A 19,239-nucleotide genomic window follows, 5' to 3' on the forward strand; every position below is an offset into this window, starting at 1 on the left:
TTGGGTCCTTTGTTGTGAGACAACTTTTGTTTGTGCGGAACATTATATGATTGCACTTGTTGTGGTACAGTGCTAACTTTGTGTTAACTCTGTGGTGCTAAATCCCTGCTTTAATGGGTATCATTTGTCTTCAGATTGACAAACTGCAATGTGATAAAGTTCTTGAACTTGTACTAAGCGGCATAGCTGAAGGAGCAAAGCTGGAATGTGGCGGCAAATCCCTGGGGAAGAAAGGATTTTTTATCGAGCCCACTGTCTTTTCAAATGTCACGGATGACATGCGAATAGCGAAGGAAGAGGTAATGGACACAACTCCCGATTACTCCCAGTGTGAAGGAGTTAGATTATATCATTGAATGAATCAGTTTGGAATGCAACTTTGCTGCCAACTTTTATTTTGATTCTGAAGCATTTTCATTCATTTATTTCAGATTTTTGGACCGGTTCAACCAATTATTAAGTTTAAAACTATGGAAGAGGTCGTGGAAAGGGCCAATAATTCTCAGTTTGGCTTGGTAGCTGCAGTCTTCACCAAGGATATCGATAAAGCATTGACGGTTTCTGCTGCTATGCAGGCTGGGACAGTCTGGTAAGGAGCCACAGTGGTGCCTTGTTGAGACAAGCCTGCCCGGGATTCCATCACTTGTCTGATTATCGATAGAGGGAAATGATCATTGATTTCGAGGCAAAAATCCTTGTCGGAATACAACTTGGGTGGATTTCTTGGCTATTTGGTTTGGAGACTGGGGGTGTCAGGCACTAAACTGAGCAAATCCGGTGGAGATGGGTAAACTTTGCTGCGTGCCCGGCATAGAACCCTGTTCACAGGATCAAGGGTCGAAAATCATTAGCTGAGCTGCACTCAGCAGCAGCAGGGGGCTGGATAGGGTAGAGGTGGAGAGATTCTTTCCACTTAGAAAGGAAACTAGAACGAGAGGGCACAGCCTCAAAATAAAGGGGGGTCAGTTTAGGACAGAGTTGAGGAGGAACTTCTTCTCTCAGAGGGTGGTGAATCTCTGGAATTCTCTGCCCACTGAAGTGGTGGAGGCTACCTCGTTGAATATGTTTAAATCACGGATAGATGGATTCCTGATCGGTAAGGGAATTAGGGGTTATAGGGATCAGGCGGGTAAGTGGTACTGATCCACGTCAGATCAGCCATGATCTTATTGAATGGCGGGGCAGGCTCAAGGGGCTGGATGGCCTACTCCTGCTCCTATTTCTTATGTTCTTATGTTCTCTGATTCAGCAATGGAGCTAAGAAACTGCACGCTAGGGCAAACAGCCGGTGGGAATTATTCATAGCCAACCAAACAGTAGTGGTAATGTAGAGCACGGTATGAATCAGGAAATCAGAGGTGGATGTAACGGGGATAATGCAGTAATCATGGGGGACTTCAATTCGCATATTGATGGGGTAAATCTCATTCGCACTAATGTTGTGGAGGATGAATTTGATTTGATTTGATTTATTATTGTCACATGTATTGGGAAACAATGAAAAGTATTGTTTCTTGCGTGCTATAAAGACAAAGCATACCGTTCATAGAGTACATAGGGGAGAAGGAAAGGAGAGGGTGCAGAAAGTAGTCATAGCTAGGGTGTAGAGAAAGATCAGCTTAATATAAGGTAGGTCCATTCAAAAACCTGATGGCAGCAGGGAAGAAACTGTTCTTGAGTCGGTTGGTACATGACCTCAGACTTTTGTATCTTTTTCCCGATGGAAGAAGTTGGGAGGTAGTATGGCCAGATTTTACTGCCCCGCCTGCCATGGGAATCGGAGTGGGAAAGGGGCGGACAGTGGAAAGGTCCATTAACCTTGGATGGGATTTTACGGTTCCAGGATCAGCGAGGCCGTAAACCCCCGCCCTACGTCTGGGGTACGTGGGGTCCTTGATTATGCTGGCTGCTTTTCCGAGGCAGCGGGAAGTGTAGACGGAGACAATAATGGGAGGCTGGTTTGTGTAATGCATTGGGCTACATTCACAACCCTTCATAGTTCCTTGCAGTCTTGGTCAGAGCAGGAGCCATAGCAAGCTGTGATACATCTGGAAAGGATACTTTCTATGGTGCACCTGTAAAAATTGGTGAGAGTCATGGCAGACATGCTATATTTCCTTAGCCTCCTGAGAAAGTAAAGGTGTTAGTGGGCTTTCTTAACTGTAGTGTCAGTGTGAAGGGACTAGGACAGGTTATTGGTGATCTGGACACCTAGAAACTTGAAGTTTTTGACCATTTCTGGCATGCATACATGATGGTTTACTAGAACAGTATTGTGATAAACCAGCTAGGAAACTATCTAGCCAACCAGCTAGATCTAATATTGTATGAGAAACGGCTAATCGATAATCTCATTGCAAAGAAGCCTTTAGGAAAGAGTGACCATAATATGATGGAATTTTACATTCGGGTTGAAAATGCTGTCGTACAATCTGAAATCTAAACAAAGGAAACTGTGAAGGTATGAGGGACAACTTGGCTGTGGTAGATTGGGAGGCATGACGGTAGACAGGCAATGACAAGCATTTAAAATATTCTTAAATGGTTTACAGCAAATATACATTACTTTGAGGCACGAAACTCAAAAGGAAAAGTGATCCAACAGTGGCAACCATAAAGGCAGGTGGGCAACATAAAATCCCATTCAATTGCTGTTTAATTCATTTAAATTGGTTTCTTGATTGTCGATGGGCATACTTCTGACTGGCTTTTGAGGATGTAATGAGCAGCAGAGATAAAGGTGAACCAGTGGATGTGGTGTATTAGATTTTCAGGAGTCTTTCGATCAAGTTTGAGGGTGGTATAATAGCACGGGTTCAGAATTGTTTCCCAGACAGAAAAAAGAATAGGAATAAATGGTAATGCTCAGGTTGGCAGGCTGCGGTTAGTAGGTTCAGCGCTTGTCCCCTAGCGCTATATTCTTTAGAGTTTAGATGAATGAGGGGTGAAGCATACAAAATTCTTATAGGGCCCAGCAAGGTAGATGCAGGAAGCTTCCCCTGGCAATGGGAAGTGTGTAGCTAATGGGGAGTGTGGGGGGCGGGGAGGAAGGGAGAGAGGGTTGGGGGGAGAGATGGGTTATGGTAGTGGGGTGGGGGTGTTGTCTAGAACCAAGGGGCACAGTCTCAGAATAAGGGGTAGACCATATAGGAATGAGATGAGGAGGAATCTTTTCACTCAGAGGGTGGTATGTCATTAGAGTTCTCTATTCCAGAGGGCTGTGGAGCTTGGTCATTGAGTATGTTCAAGGAAGGTGAAGTCTTTCCTGTCTAGGAATCTACCTTCCTTCAAGGGATATGGGGATAGTGCAGGAAAATGGTGTTCAGGTTAAAGGTCAGCCAAGATCTAATTGAATGGCAGAGCAGGTTCTTGGGGCTACTCCTGCTCCTATTTCCGATGTTCATATTGAGAATGGAATCTTGAAAAATATATAACACATTAACAGTTTCACAAATGTTCACATCTTGTGACTTTACTCGACTTCAACAGACACTAACTCATCAAAGTGAACACTCCACATTCACAACTGTAAGAATGCAGATCCCAAAAATAGCATTACCAATATACTCACATTTCATTGGATCATACAGCATAGAAACAGGCTATTCAGCCCATCATTGCCTCTGCTGCCTTTTTCAAAGAGCTGTCCAATTAGTTCCACTCCTCTGCTCCTTTCCAATGGCCCTGCAGATATTTCCCATTCAACTAATGATCCCATGTCCCTTCTGAAGGTTGCTATTGACTTTCCATCCGCCAGCCTTCCAAGCACTGCATTCTAAATCAGAAGAACTCAACGCGTAACAATTTTCATTTCCTTCCGAGATGTTTTTATCCATGATCTTAAATCTGGGTCCTCTGTTTTCCAACACGACAGCCAATGGAAACAGTTTCCCTCTATCTCCTCGGTCAAAACCCTTTCGAATTTTCAACACCTGTGTTAAATCTCCTCCTTTCCCATCCGTGCTCTACGGACAACAATCCCAGCTTCTCTAGTCTCCCCATATAACCAACATCCCTCATCTCTGGTACCAAGTCTCCTCTCTACCTTCTCCAAGGTCTTGGCGTCCTTCCTAAAGTGTGGCACCCAGAAACAGTACTCCATCCTGAGGCTACAACAATGATGTTTCTAGCTTTACTATTAGGCCATAAGGAATAGGAGCAGAAGGAGGCCATAGAGGGAGGCAATGGCCTAGTGGTATTATCCCGAGACTATTGATCCAAAAACTCAGCTGAAGTTCTGGGGTCCTGGGTTCAAATCCCACACAGTGGTTAGCTCCACATCATGACTTCAAATCCCACCGCAGAGGATGGTGGAATTTTAATGGGTATTTAGAATCATAGAATCCCTTCAGTGCAGAAAGAGGCCATTCGGCCCATCAAGTCTGTACTGACCACAATCCCACCCAGGCCCTATTCCTGTAACCCCACACATTTACCCTGCTAATCCCCCTGACACTAGGGTCAATTTAGCATGGCCGATCAACCTAAGACAAAAGAACAAAGAACAAAGAACAATACAGCACAGGAACAGGCCCTTCGGTCCTCCAAGCCCGTGCCGCTCCCTAGTCCAAACTAGACCATTCTTTTGTATCCCTCCATTCCCACTCCGTTCATATGGCTATCTAGATAAGTCTTAAATGTTCCCAGTGTGTCCGCCTCCACCACCTTGCCTGGCAGCGCATTCCAGGCCCCCACCACCCTCTGTGTAAAATATGTCCTTCTGATATCTGTGTTAAACCTCCCCCCCTTCACCTTGAACCTATGACCCCTCGTGAATGTCACCACCGACCTGGGGAAAAGCGCCCCACCGTTCACCCTATCTATGCCTTTCATAATTTTATACACCTCTATTAAGTCTCCCCTCATCCTCCGTCTTTCCAGGGAGAACAACCCCAGTTTACCCAATCTCTCCTCATAACTAAGCCCCTCCATACCAGGCAACATCCTGGTAAACCTCCTCTGTACTCTGTCCAAAGCCTCCACGTCCTTCTGGTAGTGTGGCGACTAGAACTGGACGCAGTATTCCAAATGCGGCCGAACCAACGTTCTATACATCTGCAACATCAGACCCCAACTTTTATACTCTATGCCCCATCCTATAAAGGCAAGCATGCCATATGCCTTCTTCACCACCTTCTCCAAAGACATACATCTTTGGAGTGTGGGAGGAAACCGGAGCACCCGGAGGAAACTCACACAGACATGGAGAGAAAGTGCAAACTCCGCACAGACAGCAACGCGAGGCCGGAATTGAACCCGGGTCCCTGGCACTGGGAGGCAGCAGTGCTAACCATTGTGCCACTGCGCCGCCCCATTGCATTTGAATTCAATAAAAAATATCTGGAATTAAGAACTACTGATGAGCATGAAACCATTGTCGATTGTCGGAAAAACCCATCTGATTCATTAATTTCCTTTAGGGAAAGAAATCTGCTGTCCTTACCTAATCTGGCCTACATGTAACTCCAGAGCCACAGTAATGTGGTTGACTCTCAGCTGCCCTGGGGCAACTAGGGATGGGCAATAAATGCTGACCAGCCAGCGATGCATGTTGCACAAAATGAATAATAAAAAAATTGGCCCATCGAGTCTGTTCCGCCATAACTTCCTCGCTTCTATCCTCAAAGCCTCTACTTATAAAGCCAAAGAACCCATATGCTGTATGTAAACAGCCTTAACAAAACTTATCCTGACACGTTCAATGATTTGTTCATGCGGAGTCTCCCAGGTCTCTCTGTTCCTGCACCCTTTTTAAACTTGTACCATTTAATTTAAATTGCGTCGACTCATTCTTCTTTCCAAAATGCATCCATCACTTCACACTCCTCTGCATTAAAGTTCATCTGCCATGTGTCTGCCCACTTCAACAGTCTGTCTACGTCCTCCTGACATCTGTTACTATCTTCCTATGACATGGTTTATTCCAACAGCATATCCAGTCATCTTCTGGTGCAGAGTATGGGGAATAGATGCTCAACAATGGATTCAAGCTGTCCAAATCAGTTAAGTGTGTTCCTACGTCACTCGCTGCTTGTGAAACTTGCCAGCCCATCTCACTCTTCAGGCTGTTGCTGGCACGGAGAAGTGCACAGCCCCTCTCCTCAGATGGTTTCCAGCCTGTTCCAGTGCTTTAGTGAGCTCATTCTGTTATTACAGTCAACCTTCGGGAGGAGAGAATGTTTATTGAAACAAAACATATCAAAAGTCGGACGCTGATCCCCGAGGAATATTGCACATCTTAGATTCTATCTTTTGTTTTATTCAAGATTAACAAACTCTGAGATGCATTATATTATTAACAAAGTGTTCTCTCATGAGTTGGAGAACATAATGGAGATTTCTTTGTACAATGAGGGTTTTTCAAAATGATTTTCAAGTTGTTCATGTTGTTGAAATGTGATTACTTTATTCTGGGCCTTTGTCTGCAGTGTAATGAAATATGCCGATGTGTTTGTGGGTGTGGGGTTCCCAGTGACCAAGAGGGCAGTGTAATAGCTGCTGAAGCTTGCACAGTAAACTCTAATGGGTTGATCCCAAGACAGGACATTGATGGGAGGGAGAATGCTTCACGTGTCCCTTAAATGAGAAGTGGGAGTCAACCAAGGTTCTTGCTTTTGAGTTGACGAAAAGTGACCAGGACTGAATAGATAGGACCGGATAGATAGTAGCTGTGATGTTCCCTGTCTCCTTTGAAATGGGGTCGATATTGCTTAGCAGAAAGGCAGCCCTGATGATCTCCTGAAATGGACCCTCTGTTGAAGGGGCTGGGGGGTGGGGGCGGGGAGGTGGGGGGGCAGTCACAAGAGCCCCTGCAGGTCAACCACTGCCAACAGGGGTCCCGTGGATCTGGGAAGATCAGTCCTCCTTCACCCTGACTCCAAATCAACGTAAAGTTAAAAAGGTTGGTTAGGTGTATTGACCCGAACAGGCGCCGGAGTGTGGCGACTAGGGGAGTTTCACAGTAACTTCGTTGCAATGTTAATGTAAGCCTTACTTGTGACTAATAAAAAATAAATGTTAAAAAGCTTCCAGCAGTCCCACTGGTTGGAATGCATTGTGATCTTAAAAAAATGAATATAGCAAGGTCCCTAAAAAGACATCAGACGCCTCTAACACAGAAAAGGGTTAAGTTATTTAGGTCTGCTTATTACCCAATCCAATGTAGAGTCAGGCTTATTTCAGACAGTCTTGAGACATGGGAATTTTTTCCCTGAAATTATCTGCCAGAAACTATGAACAATGAAGACTCATTTCCCTCCCCTGTGCCTTTGGGCTGCACGGTGGTACAGTGGTTAACACTGCTGCCTCACAGCGCCAGGCACCCGGGTTCGATTCCCGGCTTGGATCACTATGTGGAGTTTGCACATTCTCCCCGTGTCCGCGTGGGTTTCCTCCGGGTGCTCCGGTTTCCCCTCTCAGTCCGAAAGACGTGCTGGTTAGATGCCTTCCTAACTCTGTAACCTCCAACAGCCCCCAAACCTCTGAGATATATGTGCTCCTTCTGGCTTCTTCCCAATTACGATTGCTCCAGGATTGGTGACCATGCTTTCAGTTGCCTAGGCCCTAGGCTCTAGAATTCTCCATCTCACTTTGCTCCTTTAAGGCACTCCTTAAAACGTACCCCTTTGACATTTCCTTATGATGCATGGTGTCATTTGTTTTAGAATGTTCCTGTGAAGCACCTTGGGATGTTTTGTTCAGTGAAAGGCGCTTTATAAATCTAAGCTGTTGTGCATGTGCACCATGGTTGTTAAAGATACGGGGGACGTTCTAAGTGCTGAATTCATGGGAAAATTGGTGTAAATCACAATTGTTTGTTTAGTGGGAGTTCAGACTCGAATCTTCTACACTCTGTGCAGTGCAGAGGCCACAATCATGAATATCATTAGAAGCTCGGGGGGGCGGGGCCTATTCACGCCGGAGTCTGATTGTTCCGGAACTCTGCGCATGCGCAGTCGCTCCGAACTGTCAGCCTTTAGTTTGCTGACCTGCCCGATCATTGGCCAGCCCGGGACCTCCGCAGTGTTGCCCCTCCAGCCCCCCCTTGGCACAAACCCGGCCTGATCGCAGCCCCCACGAGCATTCCCGGGCCAGCCCTGACCCCAACCCCTGTCCAGGAGCGCCCCGATCTCCAGCACATCCCCCCCCAAGAGTGCCGATCCCCCTACTCACCCCACCCCAGCAGACCCCTCCCCGCAGGAGGCAGACTCATTCCCCCCCCCCCCCCCCCCCCAGCAGACCACCTCCCCAGCCCCGTCCCGATCGCTGGCCTCCCTCCAGTCCCGACCGATCCCCATGCAGACTGGCAGCGGGACCTCCCACCCTCACCGATCGCCCCAAAGCCCTGCCCCCCCAGGCCCCGCCGCCTTGGCACTGCCCCATGCCTGGTGGGCAGTGCCATGGTGCCCCCCTGGGCATGGACACTTTGCCCCTTGGGCAGTGCCAGGGGCACAGGCTGGCACTGCCATGGTGCCCATGCCCAGGGAGCGCCACCCCTGCTGCCTGACCCCCATTGGGACCCTGATTGTCCCCCCTTCACTCCAGCGGGATCTCTCGCCAGTTCCCCGAAAATGGGGAGCTACTCTAAACCTCGCCGGAGTGAAATTGCAGTGACGGGGTGGGAGATGTTGTTGGGCCTGGAGAATTCAATCCTGGGCCTGATAATGACACTGAAATTACATTCAAATAAGATTAAAATTAGTTACCCACTGTTCCCGCCAGTTTCCAGCGTGTTCCCGACCACGCCAGATATCCGGCGCTGGGAGATACGCGCGCGTCAGGAGCGTTTGTGTGAATCCCGTGAATCAGCCCACACGGTGTCGGGATGGGGGAATCGTCCACACGGTGTTCAAAATAGGAGTCAGTTTGAATTTGCTTTTCTTGAAGTTCAAACCTTAATGCCAGTACTGCAAATAACTGCATAAGTAGCGGCTTTAACATCCACATAAAAACAGATTGGTTCACTTGGAAAAACGTGCACACACACACACCCACACACACAGACACATACAAACACACACACCCAGATTCACACACATACACACACCCAGACACACACACACACACACACACCCACAGACACATACAAACACACACACACAAAATTTACAGTTTTAAAAATTAGTCATTTAAAAAGCAATTTGGATTGAACTCAGATATGCTTTTCCTTCAATGTACATGTGTACATATATGTATTCATTCCCAATATGATCATGTGCCGTACATGAGTGCATCACTCTATCCGGAACTGTACTGGGTCATGTGTTATTTCTAGTGTGATTTCAATATCTGTGTGGTGAACCATCGTTGGTTCCCACTGGATAGTACTGAGCCAGGGGCTGGCCAGTACTACAAGGATGTACATATGTTACTGTTGGATTGTGCTATTGTTGCTGTTGGGTTAGGGTGGGGTTGTTACACCTGTGTTTGTTACTGTTGTGGCACATCCCAGTCGGGCTCCGCCTCCTGGGAGAGGTATAAGAGTCCCTGCTCTGGCCGGAACCCCTTCAGTCTGGGATAGTGTACATAAGTTCTGATAGCTTCATTAATAGTAAATAAAAGCCTTCATTTACTGAAGCCTCGAGCCTCGTGTCTAAATTGATGTGCATCAATCTGTGAGTGATACGACAATGGGTTTTAATGCACTTCATGTAGTCACATCGCGGAGAGGAGTTTGTGAAAGGCACTGTCATGATGAGCATGCCCCTTACAGATAGGCCACATACTGAAGCACTTGGAGACAAGTGTATGCATACATGCATGCATTTGATATACTTTGGGAGCATGTTTAGTTAGGCCGATAACATCAACCCTCAAACTCGCTAAAAGTATGCTCCAAATTGCCTTGTGTTTCCGAAATCCTGGCTTTGCACCAAGGAATTTCAAGCAGCAGGAATTATTCCAAGAACTGAATCGTTTGCACAAATGTAATTACTGAAACATTTCATTAAGATATTGGAAGCAAACTAAAAAGTGACATAATTCAAATTTTGAGCTGCTATCCTTTCTGACTTGCTCGAGTTCATTGTGTTTGGTCTTTAAAGGTGGCGTCCCCCCCTTTTTCCATTTGGTAACTTTTGCGCGTCAGTCTCAATTAAATTCATTGTCCTGTGTCACGTATCAAATGCTCAAGTGAATACTGTTACAAATCATCCTGGCGTTTGTTCTCCAGCTTTTGTTGCTCGAGGATTTGGCGTTTGAAAAGATTTCTTTAAACAATAATTGAATTCAAATTCAATTTATTTTCTCCTTTATTGCAGGATTAATTGTTACAATGCCTTAAATGTCCAGAGTCCGTTCGGTGGATTCAAAATGTCTGGCAACGGTAGAGAAATGTAAGTACTTTTATAGACTCGGGTTTTAGAACACTGTGTCTCTCACCAAATCTCAAAGTGCTGTTTTGTTTCCGCAAACACATCTTCTGATAAATGTAAAAATAATTAAACACTGGGGAGAAAAAATGGAAACTCCCCAAGACGTTCAGTTTTATAAAAAAAAAAAATTCTGATATAGACAACTAGGCATTATTTTAGACAATTCTTTTTTACTCAACCAGGGGATGTGGGGTCAACATTTATTGCCCATCCCTAGTTGCCCTTGAACTAAGTGGCATTTTCAGAGTCAACCACATCGCTGTGGATTTTTTAAAAATTCATTCATGGGATGTGGGCATCGCTGGCTGGCCAGCATTTATTGCCCATCCCTAGTTGCCCTTCAATTGAGTGCCTTGCTCAGCCATTTCAGAGGGCTGTGGGTCTGGAGTCACATGTAGGCCAGACCAGGTAAGGACAGCAGATTTCCTTCTCTAAAGGACATTAGTGAACCAGTTGGGATTTTTTTTTACCAACAATGGATTCATGGTCATCATTAGAGCTAGGAATCATAGAATCCCCACAGTGCAGAAGGAGGCTATTTGGCCCATCGAGTCTGCACCGACCACAATCCAGGTCCTATTCCTGTAACCCCTCATATTTATCCTGCTAATCCCCCTGACAGGGTCAATTTAGCATGGCCAATCAACCTAACTCGCACATCTTTGGACTGTGGGAGGAAACCGGAGCACCCGGAGGAAACCCACGCAGACACGGGGAGAACATGCAAACTCCACACAGACAGTGACCCGAGGCCAGAATTGAACCCAGGTTCCTGGCGCTGTGAGGCAGCAGTGCTAACTACTGTGCCACCGTACCGACTTTCAATTCTAGACGTTTATTGGATTCAAATTTCACCATCTGTTGTGGGTGGGATTCGAACCTGGGTTCCCAGAGCATTAGCCTGGGCCTCTTGGATTACTAGTCCAGTGACAATACCACTATGCCACTGCCTCCTCATATTGTATAACGTGAATATGCTCTTTTTCTCTAGGGGAGAATATGGGCTAAAGGAATACACGGAAATCAAAACTGTAACTGTCCGAATTCAACAGAAGAATTCTTAAAGAGTGCCGTGAGGCTGATATTTTGTTCATGGACCCAGTAGGAATCCACTCTGTTATCAACAGGACACAGTGCACAACAGTGGTTGTGTAGCATACGGTTGAAGCTTTATCTTATAAAAAAAAGTAACAAAAAATATACTAGTGAATGTATATGTACCACAAATACTGTGTATTTGAGGAAAATACAATATAATCTCAGCAAATTCCCCGAGTGCATTCATTACATGGTGCCCCCTTCAAAGATGGTGTTTAGCTTTGTGTAAATCTGTCAGCTGTGGCGATCTGATGCGCCGTGGAAACTCAATGGTGTCCCTGGAATTGTGGCAGCCCAGTTCTGTCGCCACAAATGGTTTGAGAACAGCCACGGCCACTCGGGTTAAACAGTGTGCCCGGCTGGGCAGCGCTGAGCAGAGGTAAGTGAAGCAGCATTGCATCGGAAGGAGTGAGGCCCGGGCTGATGTTAGTGCCCCCTCTTTCCCGGAGAGCGACACAGATCGGAAACATGAGCCCTGGCCCACGCATTTCTTAGAAGGGGAAGAAAATAAATCAAAATTGGGCCGGCGAATTACATAATCTGGAATGTTCTCAGGGTGGGTGGTAGCTGTCGATTGGTAACCCAAATATAAATATTTAGGTATCTGCTTCGTGGTTTGTTGGTAATACACCGTTCATTTCTCACAGCCACTGCCAGCACTCGAAAGGAAGCCAGAGTCTGCTGTTCCAGCAAGTCTGAGGCTGGGAATCCAACTGTTACAATAGACATCTGTATACACACATCATCGCCAGTACAGTTTCAACACACAACCTTTATCATTTGTCACTAAAGAGGCCTTGAAGAGCCTGCAGCCAGGGGAGGAGGGGTGGGGGAGGGAGAACTTGGTTCCTCTTTTGGTTTGACAGAAATCCCAACGCTTCCCGGGGGCCCGTCCATCAACAGGTCCATTCTGACCATCAGCCGGAAATACCTGTGAATCCCTGTTATTCCAATTTGAGATTTGAAAGGCTATCCCAGCCCGATTGAAAGCAAAATACTGCGGGTGCTGGAATCTGAAACAGAAAAAGAAAATGCTGGAAAATCTTAGCGGGTCTGGCAGCATCTGTGGAGGGAGGATGAAGCCAACATTTCGAGTCTGGATCATCCAAATTCAAAACATTGGCTCCAGTCTCTCCCCACAGATGCTGTCAGATCTGCTGAGCTTTTCCATCATTTACTGTTTTTGCCCCCAATGCAGTTGTTGCCCGCAGGCCTCTTGATCAGATTAGCTGAAGGCAACATGATATTTACAAGACAGAAACAAGCCCATCCTGCCCGACAGCTCATGGTGGTGTTTATTCTCCACATAAACCCCCTCCCAGCCCTACTTCCCCCAATTCCACCTCTTCTCTCCTTCCTGTGTTCATGTAGCTTCCACCCTTAAATGTGTCAGGGTTAGTCAAACACAAACGACATTTTGCAGTCTCCCTTCTCATCCAAAAATGTTGCTCCTGAGTTCCTGACTGGATTTAATCATGACTATTTTATATTTATGGTTCTGGCCTCACCCACATGTGGAAACACCTTCTCTATCAGACCCTTTCATTAATGTAAATATTCCTGTCAGGTCTTCCCTCAGTCCTTCCATGGGAAAGAACCCTGCCTGTTCATTTTTTTTTTCCCGTTTGGGGAAACCTCACAGTTTCAATGTCTTTCAAGCAAATAGACAGTGAAATATTTTTTCGTACAGATCTCCAGCTCTGCTGGTGCTGTGGCAAAATGCTACGGTTGATACTTCCACTGCTCTGCCCGGTCAGGTGGGCACCTCAGATGTGTCAGAAATAGTGTGGGTACCCACACAAAATATACAAAGTGCCTCCCCAGTATTTGCGCTGGGAATCAGTGACAGTCCCCATGATATCTATCCCCAACATCAGGCCGCCTCTGGCCATTCAGGGTCAGGATCCAGTTGTGTCATAGAATCCCTACAGTGAAGAAGGAGGCCATTCGGCCCATTGAATCTGCACTGACCACAATCCCATCCAGGCCCTATCCCTGTAACCCCACCTAATCCTAATCCCTCTGACATTAAGGAACAATTTAGCATGGCCAATCAACCTAACCCGCACATTTTTGGACTGTGGGAGGAAACCGGAGCACCCGGAGGAAACCCATGCAGACACAGGGTGAACGTGCAAACTCCACACAGACAGTGACCCGAGGCTGGAATTGAACCCGGGTCCCTGGCACTTGAGGCAGCAGTGCTAACCACCGTGCCGCCCGTGTCTGGTTACAGAAGAACAATGTCCGACTACCCAGCCCCTTTTACTTCCAACATGTGCATGAGGGGTAGAATAAATCCTGGGGTCGGGAGGTTGTAATCAGCCCCAGGTTCAAAGCATCTTAAAACTGCCAGTACTCTATCCAATGGGGACAATTTGTTCCTGCGTTTTGAAATAAGAACCCATACACCGAAGAGTTTCCGCTGGTTGTTAATTCTAGCAAGATTTATTCTTTCTGGACATTATAAAAAATGTCTTCAGGAATATCTTCTCAGACTGCATTTGTTTATGTGTCAATGGGTACACAGATTCCCTGAACAAAACCAGATCCTTATCTCATGGGACACTAACTTTAAGCAAATCTTTGTTCTCACTTATTTCCAAAAAAGACAGGTCAGAAATTTACAATGAATAACCTCCTCCCATCACTTGGCAATGAATGGAACTCTATTGAAAACAGCCCTATCGTCTCGCTCTTGGCTACTCCCTTGGCAAAGGAAGCAGGACTTGATAAAAATTGCTTTCTAAAGACAAAACCCGTATAAATGTGCCATGTCCTCTTTCTATGTTGTCTGGGACATTGTTACATGTTACGCCATTAACTGTTGAGTGTTATCAGTGTACGGAATAATTCTTGGGACTTAGTAACATCAAGGAGTTCAATAAAAGCAAATTACTGCGGATGCTGGAATCTGAAACCAAAAGAGAAAGCGCTGGAAAATCTCAGCAGGTCTGGCAGCATCTGTAGGGGGAGAAAAGAGCTGACGTTTCGAGTCCGGATGACCCTTTGTCACTTTGACAAAGGGTCATCTGGACTCGAAACGTCAGCTCTTTTCTCTCCTGACAGATGCGGCCAGACCTGCTGAGATTTTCCAGCGTTTTCTCTTTTAGGGTCAAGGAGTTCAATGTTTAGAATATATCGTTCAGTGGCAATGTTACAATGCAGCACAAGTCACTTGACACTGCATCAGGCATTAGGCATCAACTTAATCGTGTGGAATACTTTGACCAGTGGTTTCAATACCCATCCTAATACAACACAGATGAAGGCACAGCAATCAGCAGCGCATATCGAAAACATAAATCAGCCGAATAATCTGAAAGTGAGATGATTAGTTGGCAATAAAATCAAAGAACGTATGGGAAGATACCAAAGTAATTAGGAACATGTCTCAGTTCTGAATATTTAGTCTAGAAATTACTATTGGTGATATTAGCAATCTAACAATTAACACACATAGCTCTGTCCAAGATCTTAATATAGACTTTAATCCATTTAAAATGAAGAGTTAACACTTCTATTAAAACAATAGAGAGGAATTCCAAACAAAGTCATTAAATCCGTTAATATCACAAACAGTCATTTCGAGGCTTTTTGTATACGTAGAATGTTTTGTTGTAAATGGCAGTGATAGAAGCTAATCCTTTATTATATTTCTTCCTTCTCACTCCACTCATATGGAATCTGAGCATTAATTTGATAAAACCTTCACTATTCCTGCTGTCTTTCGCATTCTCTGATTTAAGTCACCCGATGGTTGATGTCACAAAAAAAAGCAATAATGTATAAATTCTTGCATTTTTATACACTGATTGAATGACTGCAAATTTCTTCTTGTTAATTGTGTTGCAGTTTTGAAATCATGTATATACAATTATGTACTATGAAGATATAAAGATATTTTCTATACTGTTTTTCATTAAAGAAACAAGACACAGTTTGGTATCGGAGTGTTTAAAGTTATATAAAACAATTTGACTAAAAATCTGCTGATGTTTTAGATCAGAATATTGGTCAGGCTGTGTTGCTTGAGACTGGATGAGTGTAAATAAAGTCCCATCTAGGGATCTATCCCCTGGTACCTGGTCACAAATTCCTACCCATTCCCCCAACGCCACATACTACACGGAAACAAGACATCCAAATGCAGTGACAGGCATCTTCCACTCACTATTTAAAGTCTATTTATTAGTGTCACAAGTAGGCTTACATTAACACTGCAATGAGGTTACTGTGAAAATCCCCGAGTTGCCGCAGTCCGGCGCCTGTTCGGGTTACACTGAGGAAGGAGTTAACATGGCCAATGTACCTAACCAGCACGTCTTTCGGACTGTGGGAGGAAACCGGAGCACCCGGAGGAAACCCACGCGGACACGGGGAGGATGCGTCGACTCCGCACAGGCAGTGACCCAAGCCGGGAATCGAACCCGGGTCCCTGGCGCTGTGAAGCAGCAGTGCTAACCACTGTGCCACCATGCCATCCCACCAATTGGGAACAGAACTTTAGAGTTGGAATCCAACTCATTTTCTCTCCCCCGACACAGAGACTAAAGTCGGACAAAAATCGAATGACTGCACGTGGCTCTGGCAAGTGTGCTTGAATACCTCTGCTTCTTAATATTTAGCTCTGGAACCCCTGTCACTCACAAAGTTCTCGCATGCAATTTATGATTAAATGGGCACCCTGGATCCTTCCCTCCAACTAATTATTATTAAGAATTTTTATTGTTATTATATATATAAACTCCATTAACTACTCAATATTTTAGCTGTCATCACGCTAAAGTAAAAGTACGATAATGTCAGCATTGTGTGTGAAGTTTGCACGTTCTCCCCGTGTCTGCGTGGGTTTCCTCCGGGTGCTCCGGTTTCCTCCCACAGTCCAAAGATGTGCGGGTTAGGTGGATTGACCATGCTAAATTCTCCCCTTAATGTCCCAAGATGTGTAGCTTGGGGGGAATTAGCCAGGTAAATATGTGTATTTTAAGCCTGGGCGAGATATTTCTGTCAGAGAGTTAGTGCAGACTCGATGGGCCGAATGGCCTCCTTCTGCATTGTAGGGATTCTATGATTCTGTGAACATTTTGGCGATTGACGTGATAGCTAATAATTATTTGGGTTTGTTAAAAAGTGAGCAATCTGTTGTTATTACTTTGGGCGGGATTTGAAGGCCTCGCTCATCCTGAAACCATAAAGTCCCGCCTGAGGTCAATGGATCTTCCCATTCTCCGCCCCTCACCCGCTCCTATTCCCGTGGTGGGCAGGCAGGTAAAATTCTGACCTTTGAGTGAGGGGTGAGACCTTTTGAACTCATCACATCTGAATGTGTGGCAGATGTGGTGACATCCTAGCGATGACAACCTACATGGATTTGTGATCAGCTGAGCAAAGGTCTCCTGCCCCTCCTCATTCAGTCCATTGTACCATAAGACCATAAGACATAGGAGCAGAATTAGGCCACTCGGCCCATCGAGTCTGCTCCGCCATTCAATCATGGCTGATATTTTTCTCATCCCCATTCTCCTGCCTTTTCCCCATAACCCCTGATCCCCTTATTAATCAAGAACCTATCTATCTCTGTCTTAAAGACACTCAATGATCTGGCCTCCACAGCCTTCTGTGGCAAAGAGTTCCACAGATTCACCACTCTCTGGCTGAAGAAATTCCACCTCATCTCTGTTTTAAAGGATCGTCCCTTCAGCCTGGGGTTGTGCCCTCTGTTTCTAGTTTTTCCTACTAGTGGAAACATCCTCTCCACATCCACTCTATCCAGGCCTCGCCGTATCCTGTAAGTTTCAATAAGATCCCCCCTCATCCTTCTAAACTCCAACAAGTACAGACCCAGAGTCCTCAACCGTTCCTCATAAGACAAGCTTTTCATTCCAGGGGTCATTCTTGTGAACCTCCTCTGGACCCCTTCCAAGGCCGTCATTCCTTCAGCCAAAGACATGGTTCAAAAAAGAAAGGCGACTATTGCAGTTTCCATTTGAATCTTAAAGGCTTCCAAAATTTTCACCTCCACCACAATGAATGAAGATTTACTCCACACGTTGTTTATTCCGCATGAAGAATTTGCTGACATTAACTCGAAAATTGTCCTTTTCTAGTTTGGATCCCCATCACTACTGTCAACAATTTAATGTAATATTTGAGTTTACTTTATCTATTTCCTTAATTACCTCTTTCTATTTTTGGATGAAAGCTTATCCCAGTCTCTCTTCCTAACTCAGACCGCTGGAAGTCAGGAGCACCTCCACATTCTGGCTTTAGCGTATAAATGTCTCCGTTGTTCCTTGGCGACCAAAACTGGAGGCAGTATTCGAAGGGAATTGGACCAGTACATTATAACCGTTTAATTCCTATTTCTTCTGGTTAAATCTTCTGTCTACACAGTTAATCATTATATTGGTTTTATTGATTACTACTCATGCTAATGTTGGGTCCGCTCAGATTCCTCGGCCTATTTCAGCTTCATTTCATATCAGTAATGGAGTATGTGTGTCGCCTAGTGATCCTCCCTGTGTGCAACACCTGTCTCAATTCAATGCGATCTGCCAGCGTTCTGCCTCCTCACATGTTTGTCTGACTCATTCTGTAATTTTCAAACTGCTACGCGGCTTGACTGGCGTCATCTGCAAACTTGACCACTTTGAATCCTGGGAACTTGCACAGGTTCGAGTTAGAAGTGTTCCCAATCCAGTGCCTGAGGCAACTTACCGCCTGTGGTGAACCACTGTTAGCTTATTACCTGTATATGTGACATGCCTGGACACATCCCTGCTGGCCCTACCCGAGACTCCCCCCCCCCCCCCTAGTCCAGGTATAAAGGCGACTGTTCCCCACCCCCCCTGCCTCAGTCTGGACCAGTTCATCGGCATGGGTGTGCTCCAAGTCTTTTGCGAATAAAAGCCTATTTGTTCTTGCATACAAACTAGTCTTTGCTCGATTGATGGTGCATCACTGCCTAGAATCCGAAAGCTGGGAAATTGCACTAGAGAGCCAGCAGATGGGGAGAATGGGATTGGAGGATGAAACAGGATTCTACAGGCAGCTGGAAGAGCACTGAGAAATAAAACCAGAGCCATGTGGATAGAAAGAAAGGGGGCAAAGGATGTTTCTTTGACATGCTGGAGAAGCAGTTTTTAATAAAACCTACCGTGCAGGATAATGAATTGAGTCGAGTCCATCTTGTACCCAGCACATTGTATTCATGATGGCAACAATCAGCTGTGTTTACAAAATGCATCTGGAATATTGATATTTAATTCCAAGCAAACAGAGCATTACAGTGATAATCTATATCATTGATATTATTTTGCTTCATCATGTTTATTTATTAGTGTCACAAGTAGGCTTACATTAACACTGCAATGAAGTTGCTGGGAGAATCCTCTAGTTGCCACACTCCGGTGCTTGTTCGGGTACACTGAGGGAGAATTTAGCACGGCCAACGCACCTAACCAGCACGTCTTTCAGACTGTGGGAGGAAACCGGAGCACCCGGAGGAAACCCACGCAGGCATGGGGAGAACGTGCAGATTCCACACAGATAGTGACCCAAGCCGGGAATCGAACCCGGGTCCCTGGCGCTGTGAGGCAGCAGTGCTAACCACTGTGTCACCGTACTCGTTGAAAAATATCCAGCAAGATTGTGACTTGTTGCACACTGATATGGTGCTGTTGAAGTTCATCTGTGTTAATTACTATTGAAGGGAGTAATCATTAATATATACTAGCAACCTTAATCTTTGACCCACAACATTTTA

At 45.5% G+C, this 19,239-nt stretch overlaps 1 protein-coding gene across 3 annotated transcripts in view; it reads left to right on the top strand.

Annotated features, from left to right (window-relative positions):
* The window catches only part of aldh1a2 (aldehyde dehydrogenase 1 family, member A2), a 106,288-nt gene extending 94,651 nt beyond the window's left edge, over positions 1-11,637 (top strand). For 2 of the 3 annotated variants that reach the window (XM_078241022.1, XM_078241024.1), the window contains exons 10-14: positions 135-299; positions 432-589; positions 5,931-6,002; positions 10,260-10,334; positions 11,365-11,574. In XM_078241022.1, the coding sequence (XP_078097148.1) occupies positions 135-299; positions 432-589; positions 5,931-6,002; positions 10,260-10,334; positions 11,365-11,437 (543 nt within the window). In that variant the 3' untranslated portion in view covers positions 11,438-11,574. Of the gene's footprint in view, positions 1-134; positions 300-431; positions 590-5,930; positions 6,003-10,259; positions 10,335-11,364 lie in introns of all 3 variants that reach the window. The other variant, XM_078241023.1, reaches the window with a different exon arrangement.
* Positions 11,638-19,239: the final 7,602 nt, after the last annotated feature.

The sequence above is a fragment of the Mustelus asterias genome, chromosome 24 (genome assembly GCF_964213995.1).
Source record: "Mustelus asterias chromosome 24, sMusAst1.hap1.1, whole genome shotgun sequence".
NCBI classification, from domain to species: Eukaryota; Metazoa; Chordata; class Chondrichthyes; order Carcharhiniformes; family Triakidae; genus Mustelus; species Mustelus asterias.